We start from the raw sequence: 17,364 nt of genomic DNA on the forward strand, positions 1-17,364 counted from the left end.
GACTATATTACAAAGGTACATATATAATCATCATATACACTATTAAGCAACAATTGGCAAGGGTAATTATGTGCATTTTAAAAGTGTGTGAATTTTCTTTTCCCCATGTAAGTTTTCTAAACAGTACTAACCCTTTTTATCTACATTGCCTAAATATATAGTTATAAAGGTTTTAAAACATGTAAAATTTTTGGATATAGTTACTGTGATGATTACTCTAGAGTAGAAACTGTTGGAATGAGAAACACCTAGAATTGTAAAGATCACCTCTAAGTGTTTCTGTCAGGCTATTTCCATGGAGTATTAACTAAGTACTAACAACATCCCATAGGCTTAGGACACATGTGAAGTAAAGGGGAAAATGGACAAAGCCCACTAAACTGGCATATTTGTATTCACATTCTGTCCAATCTCTCTCTCTCTCTCTCTCTCTCTCTCTCTCTCTCCCTCCCCCCCCCTCTCTCTCCCTCCCTCCCTCCCTCCCTCCCTCCCTCCCTCTCTTCCTTCCTTCTCTCCCCCACTCTCTGCCTCTTTCCCTTTCTTAATCCTTATCACTATGATATAAGGTGTGTTGTTTTGCCATAGGCATCCCCTCTCACTCTACTAAGATCAAGTGATAGGCCAAAAGAAATATTTTTCCCATAGGTCCTTTTGTTCAAGTATTGTGCCACAGTGATGAAAGACTAAGACAAGTAACATGGACATTTCATCACCCTACACTGAATGGAGCTTAAGAAATCAATATTTTGCCACGTTTGCTTTTTCTAGATATTTTTTTTCTAAAGTCTCTGGAAGTAGATTGATTAATCCCTAAATTTCCAGCATTCATACTCAAAGACAAAGCAAAATTTCCTAGTAGACCATAACAAAATTTTCATGTATAAGAAAATTTGCAATAATTTACCATGCACACAATACTCAATTGTTCTCAAATGTCAAAGAAAACAAAGTCTTTTAAACTAAGTTTTTCATATGGAGTTTAAAAAGTCCATGCACTGCATTTGTTTCATAGGATCCCTACCTCTTTTTCCCATGACACGGACATTTTTTTTTTTAGATAAGTCAAAGTCAATAGTCTTATAGTATGTCACACATTCTCTATATTTGTAACCTTTTGTTTCTTAGTTTGAACTTGTTACACATTTTATACTTTATGCTTTATACTTCACGCTCTCTCAAATTCGGACACATGTAGTGGCAACTTGCATCATTCTTGGTTATGGTAACATTGATTAATGATTTAAGGCAGTATCTATCACAGAGCCACATTGTAAAGATGCAAACTGTCCATTTATAATTAGTAGACTGAGACAATACATTGAAATGACCTCTTGTCACTCACTGATCAGTACTTAAAAAAAAGATAGTGCCACTGCAAACTAATGATTTGCTGTCATTCCCACATTCATTAGCTGCTGTTCTTCTAAATGAAGGGCTTTTTCTTTCTTTACCAACTCCCACACATAAGTTCCTGCTTCTTCAATGTGTTATTAGCTAATATTGTTGTTCAAGTTCCCCAAATGTCATTAGAATCATCACCATCATGCAAATTCCTTTCATTGTGCTATAATTTATCCAAGAATCTCTGTGTTTTTCAACCCCAGATCCGGAATGACCACTTTTCTAAGCCATTCCATTCCCCCTTGAAAAGGGAATACTATTTAGAAACAAAAAACTGGGCACTAGGTGTACTCCCCCCTTTTTAAAAGAATAATTGTTTCAAGGTTGGAGAAGATAGTTTCGTTTTACTTTGAATTGTGAATTCAAAATAAAAGGGAAAGATGTTCCCCTTTAACATAAATATTGTAATACTCCTCTCCTCATTTCTTTTTTTTTTCCCATGGGATATTTTATTTATTTACATTTCAAATGTTATCCCCATTCCCGGTTTCCCCTCTGGAAAGCCCCTATCCCATCCCCCCTCTCCCTATTTCTGTGAGGGTGTTCCCCCACCCACCCACCCACCCCTGCCTCCCTGGCTCCCTGCCCTGGTATTCCCCTACACAGGACCAAGGACCTTCCCTCCCACTGACACCAGATGAGGCCATCCTCTGCTACATTATGTGGCTGGAGCCATGGGTTCCTTCAGGTGTACTCTTTGGTTGGTGGTTTAGTCCCTGGGAACTCTGGGGTGTCTGGTTGGTTGATATTGTTGTTGCTCCTATGGAGTTGCAAACCCCTTCAACTCCTTCTGTCCTTTCTCTAACTCCTCCATTGGGGGTCCCATGCTCAGTCCAATGATTGGCTGAGAGTATCCATACTTCTGTATTTGTCAGGCTCTGGCAGAGCCTCTGAGGAGACAGCTACATCATGAATCTTAGTTTATGTTAAACTAGTGTATAAACACATGTAAATATGTATGCACACATAGTTGTTCCTTCCTTATAAAATATGTATGTATTTTAGATTATGATTACTAATAAACCTATTGGATGATACTTAAAATGTCTTTGTGGTTCTTCTTGTTTTTCAAGGCTGTTTCATTAAGGATGAATCAGAGGCATGTGCTGACACCTTTGTTGAAATAGCTGTGTGTGCTTCTATTATCAAGTTGATAAACATTCATCTGTTTATTCAGAATACTGTTTTAGGGTTCCTAATATTTGCTTTGTTTTAATTTTATTTTGGGATTTGTACAAATTAGTATTGATTTGAAATAAAAACTATATTGGAGGTGACTTAAAGGAATCTAATTCTTGTCCTTAACCCTTCATAGCATTAATACCTGTCCCCATGTATAGCCATTTTCATTATTTTCATAACTTTGTTGAGGTATAATTCCTGTAAGGTTCCCCATTTGAAAGGGTATTGTTCAATGGCTTTTAGTATATTCATAGAGTAATGTAACTGTCACCAATGTCTAATTCCAGAAATTTTCATTATACCATAAAGGAACACTACATCCAATACCAGTGACTCCTTATAGTATGCAGTATTTTCTCTATGCATTTATATGGTGATGGGTGACTGGTTTATTTACAGCTTTGAATAACTACGGACAGTCCTGTTATAAATATCTGTTAAGCTTTGTCTGGACATATTAAGCTTGCTACACTTCATCAAAATGCTCTTCATGAAACTAAACCACAGCACAGTCTAGATTGGCAATTAATTTGACTCTTCACCTTAGCCTCAGGCAGACTCTACAGAAAAGAGCAAAAAGCAGCCACATTCTTCACCAAAAATATCACACTAACAGTCTTTCCACCACATACTAAAATTCTTCTCTTCTGAAACTTCTATAACCAGGTTTCCATAGTTCAAATCACCTTCAACAACAAAGTCTTCCATATTCTTACTAGGATGACCCATTAAGCCCCACTTAAAGCATTCTACCACTTTCAAAATCCAAAGTCCCCAAATCCACATTCTTCAAAACAAAAGTATGGTCAAGCCTATCATAGCAATACCTTAGTCCCTGGTACCAACTTCTGTCTTAGAGTTTCAATGGTGTGAAAAGACACCATCACCAATGTTGGGACAACATTTAATTGGGGATGGCTTACAGATTCAGAGGTTCTGTCCATTATCATCAAGGCGAGAAGCATGGCAACATCCAGGCAGGCATGGTGCTGGAGGAGCCAAGAATTCTACATCTACATTTAAAGGAAACCAGGAGCAGACTCTTTTCCGGCAGCTATCGGGAGGGTCTCAAAGCCCACCCCCATAGTGGCATATTTCTTCCAACAAGGCCATATCTAATAGTGCCACTCCCTGGGCCAAGCATATTCAAACCACCACAGAGCATATGTACCCTTCTATGTCTACTGCTGTCTACCACACCAGACTAGGTTGACTAGAATCCTAGCATCTCTCCTTTTATCCATTTCTCTCTCCTTCCCTACTTCCCTTCCTCTACCAGTCCATTCCTTTTTCTCTATCCCTTCTTTTTCTTTCTTCTTCCCCTCTTCTCTCTCCTACTTTACTTCCTTTTCTTCTTTATTTTGTCAAAGTCTCACTACATAGCATTACAGTCTGTCCTCAAAATTCTACACTATATTTCTAAATGCTAGGATTACAGACACACACACACACTGTGCCTTGCAAAACTTTGCATGTCTTCAGAGCTTACTATATGTCATATGCTTTTTCTATATTTGTTTGAATCTATGATACTCCTACTTCATAGTCATCAGTATTGTCATCATAGAGATGAACACAGATGCTCAGAGTCCAGCTTGCTATTAGACAGCTAAGTAAGTTATAGAAGTGGAATACAAAACTAGACTTCTCTAACAATAAAGTCCATGTCTTGTCCTGGTGCACAGCATACTTACTCTAATGCTGCCTTTCATCTAAGACAGTACTGGGGCCTCTTGACTCCAGTTTTCATAAATGGGTAAAGGCAAAATTGACCTTGCTCAGAGAATATTCAAATGGCCCAAGAAAAAGTTGAAGGATAGTGCTCAATGGGTTAAAGGCAGTTTCTCTTTAATCATATGATGTGTGTTGCACCTTCAACAGAGACTCTGAAAACCCAGCAGCTACTTACTTTACCAAGTGTTTGATTAGAAGTTCCAGCATCTCCCGGTTCTTTTCTGGTAGCTTATATACTAGGGAGTGAATAGCCCCCAGACGGTAATCCAGGTTGTCAGATTCTGGCAGAGAGAACAAAGAGAGATGGTTTAGCTACAAGGTGACTAAATTAAGGTAACTCTCACATGTCTACACACACACACACACACACACACACACACCCCTGAACACAGGGAAGGGAGAAGGGTGGGAGAAAGGAAAGATAAAAGGAAGAACAGGGAAGAGAAGGAAAGAGAGAAAGAGAGAGAGAGTAAAAAGGATGATGAGAGGAACCAGGTAAATAAATAGGCACAGACAGAATAAATGAGAAAAAAAATAGAAACAAATCCAAACATGGCAAGGAGAGATTAAAGAGCAAAAGAAACAAAATACAGGTCTAGAGAAATGAAGAAATTAGAAAGTGAGAGTAGACAAGACAGTCTCAGAGGCAGGCAGAACTGCAGTCACAGCAGGTTTTCTCTAAAGATCCAAGCAGAGCCTCTAGTAAGAAACATTTCAGCACCTACCACTATGTGTGAGATACTAAGGCTGCTGCCTTCCAAAGTCAATCACTTGAGGAGCCCAGCAGCAGGCACCACATGTCTCAAGTTAACCAGTTCTCTTACAACCATGCCCCTAACATTGGTTATAAAAATTATCTACCTCTGAAAGCTAGCAAGCAGAAATAGTCTCACTTGGCAGTGTGCAAAATCTAAGTCGACTTGGGAATTTTCCCCTCAAAGCAGTTTTTCTAGCTTACTGCTATGAAGTTACTAAGAAACCAGGACAACACAATTGATCTAGTAACTCAAATACTTACTGGCAGCAGAGACGAGTTCTTTATGGAGCTTATAAGTCATGACAGGTTCTGAGAGATTCCTGAAATGGATGCAGATCATCACTTTTTTTGGAGTAAGGAGTAACCTTGGACTCAGTTCTAGGAGAAGTAAGGCCCCACAACTTAACCTGATGACATACATTTCATGAAAGCTTTACCAGTGGAATCCAAGTTTAACAGAAGGTCTGCAAAAATATAGGCCGAGGCCCCTAGCAAAGGTCTCCAATTAGCTCCACAAAGTGACAGGAAAGGAAATGAAAAGTTAGTCCGGTCAATTCTCAAATAGACCCACTCTAGACATGAGCATGTGCTTACAAGCTGAGAGAGCTGAAGAATTTCCCAGGCACTTTCGTACCTGTTCTATTTGATCCTTCCACTGATTCTATGAAGTAGAGTGAGATTGAAACTACGTGATGAGTTATGAGATGGAGCAAAAACCTGTGAAATCACTAACCATAAAAGCAGAAGCTTAAGCAAGAGCATTTGATAAGATGTTGTACACATTTCCAGCCAGGTTTCTATAGAAAGTAGTGTACTTTAACATTTCTACTTCTTAGTCCTGGAATCCCATGGTTTACTCTCTTAATCCATTAGAACCTGACTCACCCAAACTGCTCCAAGGAAACTGTTCTTACCACACAAAGGCAACTGTCATTCTTTATGTGACCTTGTTGCGGTATTTGTGGTTGTTAACAAGCCTCTCTGAGACTTACCTCTTGGAGTCTGCTGAATCACTTGATTTTGTTTTTTTTTCTCAACCACTTTGGCATTTCTGGGCCTTTTTCTCTGGGAACTTATCATGGTTCCTTTCTCTTTTTACAACACTAGAGGGCTGGAAAACTTAAATATCTACAGATACTATGCAATTTTCATACTGTACATGTCATATTTAAATGGCATTTTCATGACAGTGCTTTTATTTTTCTACAGACAGCAGCCACATTGACTTTTGTAAATAAGCATGTTAACTTATGACTCAGCTCTTTCCCTTTCTCGAAAAGGAAAATGAATAATTTTATATAGAATACACTCATCTTTATATTTTGTCCATTGGTTTGATTCTATTTTAGTGGTATCAACCACTGTACAAAACAGAGATGTCATAAAACTTTGTGTTGCTCTTTTCCTGACAGTCTGCTATCTCTCCTGAATCAGCGGGGCATCTTTTCTTGTGGACCTAAGTACCAGCACAATTATGATTTCCATTCCTTCCACTGAAAGGCCCAAAAAGGTCCCTATGTCTAATTTCTTAATAAACATTCTTTTTCCATGGCTAATCCAGATGTCTCTAGGGTCTAGCACATTCACTTTCTTGCAGACTGATTCCTACTCTGTCTGTTAGTCCAAACCAGATTACTTTCTCCCTCATGGTCATACACAACCGATGGGAGAACTCCATGCACAGACTCTTCATACCATTTTTCCCTGATCTGGATCTTTATATAAACAAAAATAACAATAAATAAGCTTTGTATCTTGACTACAGATACAATGGGACCTCATGTTCTTACTGCCACGTCCCTGCCATGAGCCAAAGTAAATTCTCCTTCCTTAAAAACTATATTTAAATAAATCAATAGCGGTGGCAGGCTAGTGTATGTTACAGCCTCAGCAATGCTCAACTCTTACTAAATGTGTTGCACTGTCATAGTTTTAGGTTTAACCTCCCCCTTCTGCTGATCAGACTTGAGCTAGAAAGGGTTTAAATTTGAGAAAAGTCTTTGAAACACATCTTTGAAAATACTAACTCCTTTCAAGGAGGATATGGACAGTACACCACTTAGTCACCACCTACTCTCATTATCCCAAGTCTTTGGAGAACATTCATATAAGATTGCTCTCTCTTTATTAAACTATCAATGTAATCCAAAGACAGGCCATTGAAAACAGGGATGGAGGAAGACACCCCAGGACAAGCCACGTCTTAAAGCATAAATTTAAGTTTAAAAAATTACCACCTATAACCACAAACACACTTTGTTGGGGAAGCAGGAACCTCAGTTTCCCAATCTGTAAAAGAGAGTATTGCACTGCCTGTGGCACACAACTATTGAGATAAAAAATATCAATGAAAGTGTCAATAGAAGCAACTAGCACACTGCCTAGCACACAGTAAGCCCTCAAACAGCATTTCCTTTCCTTTCTTTTGAAGATAGAGTAGACAAGTTTCTGAAAAGAGCATTCCCATTTATATGAAGCTAGAACTACACCAAGATGATGTTATACTGGAAGGTCACTCAACAGTAATGTCATGCATGACCCAGCTGTTTGGAATAATGAGAGTTTAAATACCTATCTTAATGCTAAATGATCATTAAAATTGAAAACACTTGGGTTTCAAATACTGTAGGGCATAAAGAATGTTAATGGAAAAAACTGAAGGAGAAGCCATGTGTGCTAGCACACACCTTTACCTCCAGCTTCCCAGAGGCAGAGGCAAGTGGATCTCTGTGAGTTGGAGGCCAGCCTGGTCTACATAGGAGGTTTCAGGCCAGGCTACAAAGTGAGACACTACTGCAAAAAATTAATAGAATGTATATGTATATGTATATGTACATGTATATGGTACTTTAAATATATAAAACACATATATACATATTCAAATATATTATAAATAGCATATACTTATGCAAATACAAAGGACATTAATTTTATTAGCACTATATCCCCAAATTTTGCTAGTGAGTTAATATTTTTCTTACTGCTGTTAGTTCATTTATCTCCAACATTGTATTTTCTTCTATAATTCCATTTATATGGATTAAAACATGACAGCACAGTATAGCCATCTTCTATTTCAGAGCTATGATAGTTTTAAAACTGTATTTTTTCAGTAACAAATCTTAATCTTCATAAAGTATGTTTTCTATATCTTAAGCTGATGGCACATGACTATAATTCTAGCATTCAGAAGGCTGAGCCGGGATGGTTATATCAATTTCCAGTCTAGCCTGGGCTACATAGTCCCTGACTCAAAGTCAAACAAACAAACAAAAAACATCTTATATACATTCTTAGAAAAACTCCTCTTTTATTTAGCAACCTTTTCCAACTTTCTGAACCTAAGACTCTACTCCAATCTCTATCCAGACAAATTTCACCAATGAGGAAGAGCAAAATCCCAATTCAAGTAGAGCATACCTGAGGTAGAATTTTAAAGAGCTTGTGATTGTCTTAATGTCCCAGTCACTGTTATGGAAATCAACATCCCCTGGACATTTTGGATCTAAGAGAAGAACAAAACAACAATAAAAACAGTTAATCTTCCAACAAACCTTATCTGTAACCTTCTTTTTTAAAATGAAGTATATTAATTAGAAATAATTGATTAATTGAATTTTCAAGAGACCAAAATTTTACAAAAAAAAAAAGTCTATTCTACTTTCAAAAACTCTCTTGTGTTTTGGCCCAGTATGTAAGAAATTTGGAACTCATCACTTCTAAATGCCCTGTGAGAAAAAAAAAAAAAAAGCCAAAGGAACTGAAAAAAAACTGCAGATTACTAAAATTCTGCAATGGCAAAGACAACTGCCGCTGGAAAACTGTGAAGACAAACAGCCTGCTACAAAGTCAGCACTTGTTGGCAGAAGCTCGAGAGTAGCAACTCCATGGAAACCAATACCAACACAGGCAAACCTAATCTGTAAATGAAAAACTTGCTAAGACCCAATATATCTGAGTTTCAGAGGCAAAACTAACTGACTGCCCAAATCCCATTAAGGAACCCTGTGGGTTTGGGTGCTCTCTTAATTTTACATTAAGAATGATATCAGTTTTACAGAGTAGAACTCTAAGAGGAAAAACCCCCCACAAATTCCTGACTCTGGTAAAAGTGGAAGAAAAGTAGCCATGTACCTAGCGCTTTGAGGCCTTAACAGAAACTATTTTACCATACTCTACTACTGCAGTTTTACCACAATCTGAATGAACTGGGTAGTTGAAAAAAAATTCAACTCCACACCCAGTCTGTACCTCCTAAAAGGGGACATCAAAAATAAACTGAGAGGCACTGGGAAAAGTCACAGGCCAGGGGTACAGTGCACTAGAAGACAAAATATCAAGGAGTTATGGAATACTTCCCCCCTCCACAACACCCGACCACCACATCAATCAGCCTTCTGCATACTAACAGTACCCATTCTGACTAAAAGATTGAGACAATTCACTAAGCCTCTATGGAAAACCTAAGATAGAGAAAAGTCAAAACCACAAATGTAATCTGAGCAAAACATAAAGTTTCATATTAAAGGTACATGCACCTCCATTATTTTTATCCATCACATCATGTCTAGCTTTCAAAAAGTGAGAAAATACTGTTGAAGGATGTAGAAAAATATGGGAACCACACTTTGATATGGATACTTTGAAATATAACCTCAGAATTTGAAACAGCTGTGATTAATATTAAGGGCTATATAATACACAAAAGTGGACAATGTAAAAGAAGAGATAGATGAAACAGAAGATAGGTACAAAATCCAAGAAGCATAAAAACAAATGCTAAAAATTAAAGCACTATAATGGGAAGGCAGAATGCCTTTAGGAACTGAACAGAGCTGAGAGAAACATCAGTGAGTCTGAAGAAATGCCAATGGATATTTCTAAAATGGAAATACAAACAAAAACAGATGAAGAGGAGAAAACAGAATCTAAAGCTATGCAAGTTATCATGTACACGTGACAAGAATCACCTTGAGGAAACTCAAGAAGAAGGAAGACCAACGTGTGGATACTTCATTCCTCCCTAGAATAGGGAATAAAATACCCATGGAAGGAGTTGTAGAGACAAAGTTTGGACCTAAGACGAAAGGATGGACCATCCAGAGACTGCCCCACCCGGGAATTCATCCCATAATCAGCCACCAAACACAGACAAAATTGCATATGCCAGCAAGATTTTGCTGAAAGGACCCTGATATAGCTGTCTCTTGTAAGGCTATGCCAGGGCCTGGCAAATATAGAAGTGGATGCTCACAGTCATCTATTGGATGGAACACAGGGCCCCCAGTGGAGGAGCTAGAGAAAGTACCCAAGGACCTGAAGGAGTCTGTAACCCTATAGGTGGAACAACATTATGAACTAACCAGTACCCCAGAGCTCATGTCTCTAGCTGCATATGTAGCAGAAGATGGCCTAGTCAGCCATCATTGGGAAGAGAGGCCCCTTGGTCTTGCAAACTTTATATGCCCCAGTACAGGGGAATGCCAGGGCCAAGAAGTGGGAGTGGGTGGGTAGAGGAGTAGGGCGAGGGGAGGGTATAGGGGACTTTTGGGATAGCATTTGAAATGTAAATGAAGAAAATATATAATAAAAAAAGAATCACCTTGAGAAGTGATTCTTAAAAAGAAAAGATTAAAAAGAGATTTTTGGATGTAGTTCAGTAGCAGAGTGTTTTTATTGCATGTGTGAAGCCCTGAGATCAGTTCCCAGTGCTGGGGGGGGGGGGAATGGGAAAGAAAACAAAAGAGAGAATAAAGAGCAGACCAAAAAAAAAAAAAACCTGAACAACTAAGAATTTCAAAAAACTAATGATAAATGCCAAACCACAAATGCATGAAGAAATCATCAGAAAAGACACAGACAGACAGACAGACAGACAGACAGACGGATAGACACAGAGAGAGAGTGAGAGAGAGAGAGAGAAGAAGAAGGAGGAGGAGGAGGAGGAGGAGGAGGAGGAGGAGGAGGGACTGCTGAGAGTGAGTGAGGTACCTAGCTCCAATTACTCTAACTACAATCCAACCCTTACACCAAGGTGCCTGTTGCTAAATGACAATGTTTAATGAGTTAGGATACAGACTTCTAGTATTTGCAACTTACATTGTAAATCAAAGAACTCTCTCTCTATATATATATATATATATACATATATATATATATATATGCATATAAAACCTACAAAAAATAAGATCTCTTTAAAATTTAAAACCTGTTCAACAAGAGGGAAATCATGCCTGATAGCAGAAACCTGGTCAACTGCCCATGGCTAAAAATAATAATAATAATAATAATAATAATAATAATAATAATAAAGCCACGGAACTTGGAGGAGAACTGACAGCCACCACTTTACTATATCAGCATAATCCCTAACTATGGTCTAAATATTTGGCCTTATACCCGCAGATAAGTATTATCAGTACCCCTCCCCTCATCAAGGAAACTTTTCTTTGCACCAGATGGAGACCGTTGCAGAAAAACAATATCCATCCAAATTCACAGTTAAGGAACCTACTCCCAAGTGACACATCTACAACTCCTGCACCTAAGGCTCAGCAATCAGTTTGGGAGAGGGGGTGAAACAATTTCAAGAGCCAAACATTGGAAGTCTGTTGTGAGATTTCATCTCCTTGAAATGTCAAGGCAGTCTCAACATCATGGATATCTAAAGAACACTCCAACAAGGAGACACAATAGATATGCTATGGAAGGAGGGAAACTCATAAGGCCTTGACAAAGAACTGGTAAGAAATGCTGAATGTGAGAAGAGAGCCCCAATTGCTTTCTAATACCAAAATGATCAGCTCTGAAAACATACATATATACATGTAACATTATATGGACTAAGAAAGTTGAATTTACATTGTGTGTGTGTATGTGTGTATGTGTAAATATGTACATATACATATAACAATAATTTAAGTGAGAGGCCATCAATTTGAAACAAAACAAGGGGATAAATGACAGGATTGAATCAGGAAAGATCTGGAAGGTGGATGGTGTAATTATAATCTCCATATTTTATGTTTGGCTTTACCCTAAGTCTCTTAGCCATCCTTTCAGATCCTGGCCATCCAGGCAATGTTGGGTATGGGCTCCCTCTCCTGGCTTCAGCCTCAAGTAACATCAGTCATTGGTTAGCCACTCCTACAAGCTCTGAACTACCAACCATTGCCCCAACACATATTTTAATTTATTTATTTTTTATTAGATATTTTCTTTATATACATTTCAAATCCTATCCTGAAAGTTCCCTATACCCTCCCTCCACCCTGCTTCCTACCCACCCACTCCCGCTTCTTGGCCCTGGCATTCCCCTGTACAACAATATGAACTAACCAGTACCCCCAGAGCTCATATCTCTAGCTGCATATGTAGCAGAAGATGGCCTAGTTGGCCATCACAGGGAAGAGAGGCCCCTTGGTATTGCCCCAACACATTTTGCAGGCAAGACAGGTTGTAGGTTGTAGGTTTTGTGCCTGGGTTGGTGTCTCAGCCCCAGCACTGATATAGCCTAGCCTGATTATAGAAGATCACCGGTTCAGGCTCCATACCTTCCATTACTACAAGTATTTGTTATTTTTCATTGTCAACTTGACATATATATGTATATATGTATATATAATATGTTTATAGAGAGATGTGTAATACAAGTAAGTACCCTAATGGAAATGGCAAAATTTTCAAAACTCTAGATAAATTTGTCTAGATAGATACTGCTTTTAGTATCTATTTTCTTGCAGTGATCTTTTTGTTATATCAAATTTAAATAGCTTAGTTTCCCCAAATTTGTGGGTGGGTTTGCTATGTTCTCTTATTTTTTGAAGAGTAACATTTAACAAACTTTCTGGGTAAGTTTACAGAGTTATAGATAAGTTCCTTTACCCTGGATTTAAATGAGCAAGTCCTCTTTTACTGAGAAGATCTGTGGTCATTAAAAAAATTCTGGAACTATCAAGTCTACTTCAGTAAACAAGGTATTTTTTGGCTTTGTCTTTTTTTCTAGCCAGGGTTGCATTAGGTCTCCCTGGTTACCTGGAACTCTCTATGCAGACTAGGCTGACCTCCAACTCAAGAGATATGCCTATGTCTGACTCCCACGTGCTAAGATTAAAGGTGTGCATCACTATGCCCAGCTAACAACAAGATATTTCCATATTCTTTGAAGTCATAACTTATCTCCCACATATAACCTAACTGTATGGAGGGGAAATTAACCAACTCTGGCCATAAAGAGAAACCTTAAAAAATTATATGCTAACTATTTACAGTAATGTCTATGGTAGAACAGGAAGTATCTCAGAAGGCTGCTCTAGAGCAAGGATTTTAGCCATGGTCAGTGATAAAGTTAGATAACGGAATATGCTTAGGGTGTGGGGGGATCATAACACCACAGCAAGTAACAACAAAATAAAGTTAAAGTTCTTCAACTAAGGAAAAGTTTAACAAAAGTCTATCCAGAGATGAGACACTGCAAGGGTCATACTGAGAGTATCTGAAAAGAAAATGCCGGCAAGGTACAAAATTATACAGTATGAGAACATGGTCCTGGACAAAGTTATAACTCGATACAATTGCTTAGTATGAATTAATTTAATGAGTATTTCAGTGTATTACAAACTTCTGTCTTGGAAACAAACAACCTGTTAATATAGCATTATAACCAGCCTTGATAAAAGTCTTAGCATATCAGAATCTGATTATCTCCCCCATGCAACATATTGCATGTTCTATCACAACCAAGACTAGAGGAACTGAGTGTATCTCAGGTACCTCTGCTAGGAGACTTTTGGAAGCTTGTATCTTCTTTCTTCTGTATTTGATCACATACACATTTCCTTTTTGCTAATTTTGGGTTGTCTTTTGACCACAATAAATCATAGCCATGAGCATGACTATATGCCAAGTCTTGCCAGTCTCTCTACTTACCAAACCTGGAGGTAGATTTGGTGACTTACAAGACATATGAAAGACATATTTTGGAGACTTGGTATGGAAGACATACAACTTCCTTTTTAAACTTTGGGAATTTCAACTAACTAGGCATGTTATAGCATAGGCAATGATGACTCAGTGTAACGTACTAAATTCAACACTGAAATGACAAAGATATAGGAACTGAATATGAAGAAAGTTTGCACAGACATATAGAGACATTCCAGTTATTAAAAGGAACAGAAGTTAGCATTTAAGTGTTTGGATTTATGAAAAATAAAATAGAATCACTGGGAAATCAAAAATCAAATTATAATTAAAGGAAGAAGAAAAATGGTAGAACTCCAAGTTAATTAAGCACAAACTCAGAATTGTGAAGGTTTTACTCTCTCACTGTGGTATCTAAACTGCATTAAGACTAGTCCAGCCAGGCAGTGGTGGCGCACGCCTTTAATCCCAGCACTTGGGAGGCAGAGGCAGGCAGATTTCTCAGATCAAGGTCAGCCTTGTCTACAAAGTGAGTTCCAGGACAGCTAAGGCTACACAGAGAAACCCTGTCTTGAAAACAACAACAACAAAAAGACTAGTCCAACATCCCCCAAGAAACCACAATGAAATTGTGTCCACTGAAAAGAATAACGTCATTATTGACACATTTATTCAGCATATATTAGGTAGTTATTCTGTTCCAAGGACTGTTTCAAGGAGCTAAGAATATACAGTAAATAAAATAAAATAAAAATTCTACCCTCTGGAGGTTCAATATATGAATCATTCCATAACTCATAACTAAGTGGGTTCAAGGTCAACAAAAAAGCATGAAAGCCTTGATCTTGGCACAAGACACACAATGAATGTGGAACATCATATTTATTAGAAAGGCACAATGCTTTCCAGGGTTTCTAACATAGTGCTGAGATAGCCAGCGGCCAATCTGAGAATGGCCTTCCATGATGAATAGAAGTGGTCAATTGGATTATGAAATAATTGGATCTAATCAGAACAAGCTGAGTCTGTATATGAGTCTATGAATCCACAAGAGGAATAAAAACTTGACATAAGTATGATAGAAAACAAGGTCATAAAGAAGTAACTGTAATGTGTATATATTGTGAAGAAGTTCTGCAATGATTTTCCAAAGGAAAGTAAGTACATAAAGGTTGATGAAAACCAGCTTACATCTTGGTTAGAATCCAGATCACTCATCCTGAACTGCTAGTGTATGAATAGCTTCCAGATACATGTGGAATAGATTCCAACCTGTTGACATAAAGACACTTCATTTTCTACCACAGAGAATACTTGCTTCCATAAATAGCAAGGGGGTAAAGATGGCATCTGAGTCAGCTTCAACCTAAAGACATTTTGTTTGACTTATGATGGGTGTCTTAATAAGACCTGTAAAACATTTCAAACATGAGAAGAAAAACTTAAAAAAATGTGCTAATCATATCTTCATAACCGATTTATCCCAGACACTTGTACAAATAGTAAAATACTATAATTAAATTGATGCAGTCTAGGCACCAGTTCCTTTCTACTCAGAGACAATCACTATCATTAGTTAATATGAAGTCAGTATTTATCACACACACACAATTTTGTTTCAAGTCTTTAAACTCTACCCAAATGGTAATAAAATGTATGAATCTTTCTGAAACTTTCTTCAATTAGTCAAATTATGTTTCTGAGATTTATACATGTTTTGATATTTCCTACTTAAGTTCAGGGTTGGCAAATTACCACCCTTGAGCTAGGAATCAATTTTATTAAGCTTCATGGCTATCAAAAAATTAATGTCTTCTATAAATCCAATTTGTGCTGCACTTTCCTGGAACCAGAGATCTCTGATCAACTTGTTGTCTAAATGAGTTTCTATGCTGCTGATTTGAGCAACATCCCTCAGCAAGACAATCCAAAAACCTATTCTCTTCACTCTTGCTGATAAAGAAGAAAGGACCGGGGCTCTGACTGTAACTGTAATGAAGAGGAAGATTTTAAAGAAGCTTGCCAGAAGATACTCTATGGAAAACAGGACAGGGAAGTCATTGAGTCAAAATGCCAGTGATGGAAGAGAAGGACTTGCAATGAGATTTAGGGCACTAATATAGAACAAGACGACTGGAATTCTGTCATTTGCAGGGAAATGGGTGGAACTTTAGATCGTGTTAAGTTGAATAAGTAACGGTTAAATATGTTTTCTCATATATGTGTGAAGAGAGGGGAAACGAGAAGGCAATGGGGGAAAACAAACAATATATGCAGAAAAAAATAACTGCAAAAAATCTGTTTGACATGAAGAAACAACTAATAGTCGGAGGAACAAAGAGAAAAAGAAGCAATAATGGGGAACAAAATGATAGGCATACATGAAAACATCCTAATGAAACTCATTATTTGGTAAGCCAACTGTTCTAGTGTTAAAAATGCCCTAGAGACATGCCTCCAGACCAGTCTTATCTAGACTCTGCCTCGGTTAAGTTTTCCCCAGTTTGTGTTAAGTTGACAACAAAAACCAACCAGCACATTAACTAAAACTATTTAATTGAAAATATGGAACAAGAGACACAGAATGTTAATTATAGCCAATACAGATGAGAAAGGAGGAATTAACCACTAACTTGTATATCATGCCACATCTGGTCTGTTCTCTATAACTGTGTTTAGGATACTGGTTTTTGGGTACCATTTGATTTGAGCAGAAAGGATATGTTTCCCAGTGCTGCCAATAGAAATCAAATGATTACAAAACGTAACTAATCACGCCCCATTTACCACTGCTTAACCTAGTTAAAGGCCTAGTCCAAGGTTTTTTCCAGCAAGTAAGAGATTCATCAGTAATAATGCACATGTAAGAAAGAAAATGAAAATTAAATGGCCTTGGCTCCCTGATGAAATGAATGAAAAGGTAAATTCATTTAGATCTGCATTATATAAAATAGACATTACAAAACCATTCATTATAAGGAGCACCTTATTCTTTTTTATTAGATTTTTCTTTATTTACATTTCAAATGTTATCCCCTTTCCTAGTTTCCCCTCCGAAAATCCCCTACCCCACTTCTCCCCCTGTTCCCCAACCCACCCACTCCAGATTCCTGGTCCTGGCATTCCCCTATACTGGGGCATCGAGCCTTCACAGGACCAAGAGCCTCTCCTCCCGTTGATGACTGACTAGGTCATCCTCTGCTACATATGCAGTTAGAGCCACGAGTCCTGCCATGTGTTTTCTTTGATTGGTGGTTTAGTCCCAGGGAGCTCTGGGGATACTGGTTAGTTCATATTGTTGTTCCTCCTATGGGGCTGCAAACCCCTTCAGCTCCTTGGGTACTTTCTCTAGCTCCTTCATTGGGGGA

General features: G+C 38.0%; 1 protein-coding gene across 6 annotated transcripts in view; it reads right to left on the reverse strand.

The window, feature by feature from the left end:
- Positions 1-17,364, reverse strand: part of Ophn1 (oligophrenin 1) — a 336,803-nt gene that overhangs the window by 82,136 nt on the left and 237,303 nt on the right. For all 6 annotated transcript variants that reach the window (NM_001313754.1, NM_001313755.1, NM_052976.4 and 3 more), the window contains 3 exons: positions 8,495-8,579; positions 5,336-5,394; positions 4,493-4,598 (listed from right to left, as the gene is read on the reverse strand). In NM_001313754.1, the coding sequence (NP_001300683.1) occupies positions 4,493-4,598; positions 5,336-5,394; positions 8,495-8,579 (250 nt within the window). The remainder of the gene's footprint in view (positions 1-4,492; positions 4,599-5,335; positions 5,395-8,494; positions 8,580-17,364) is intronic.

Source organism: Mus musculus, chromosome X (genome assembly GCF_000001635.26).
Source record: "Mus musculus strain C57BL/6J chromosome X, GRCm38.p6 C57BL/6J".
NCBI classification, from domain to species: domain Eukaryota; kingdom Metazoa; phylum Chordata; class Mammalia; order Rodentia; family Muridae; genus Mus; species Mus musculus.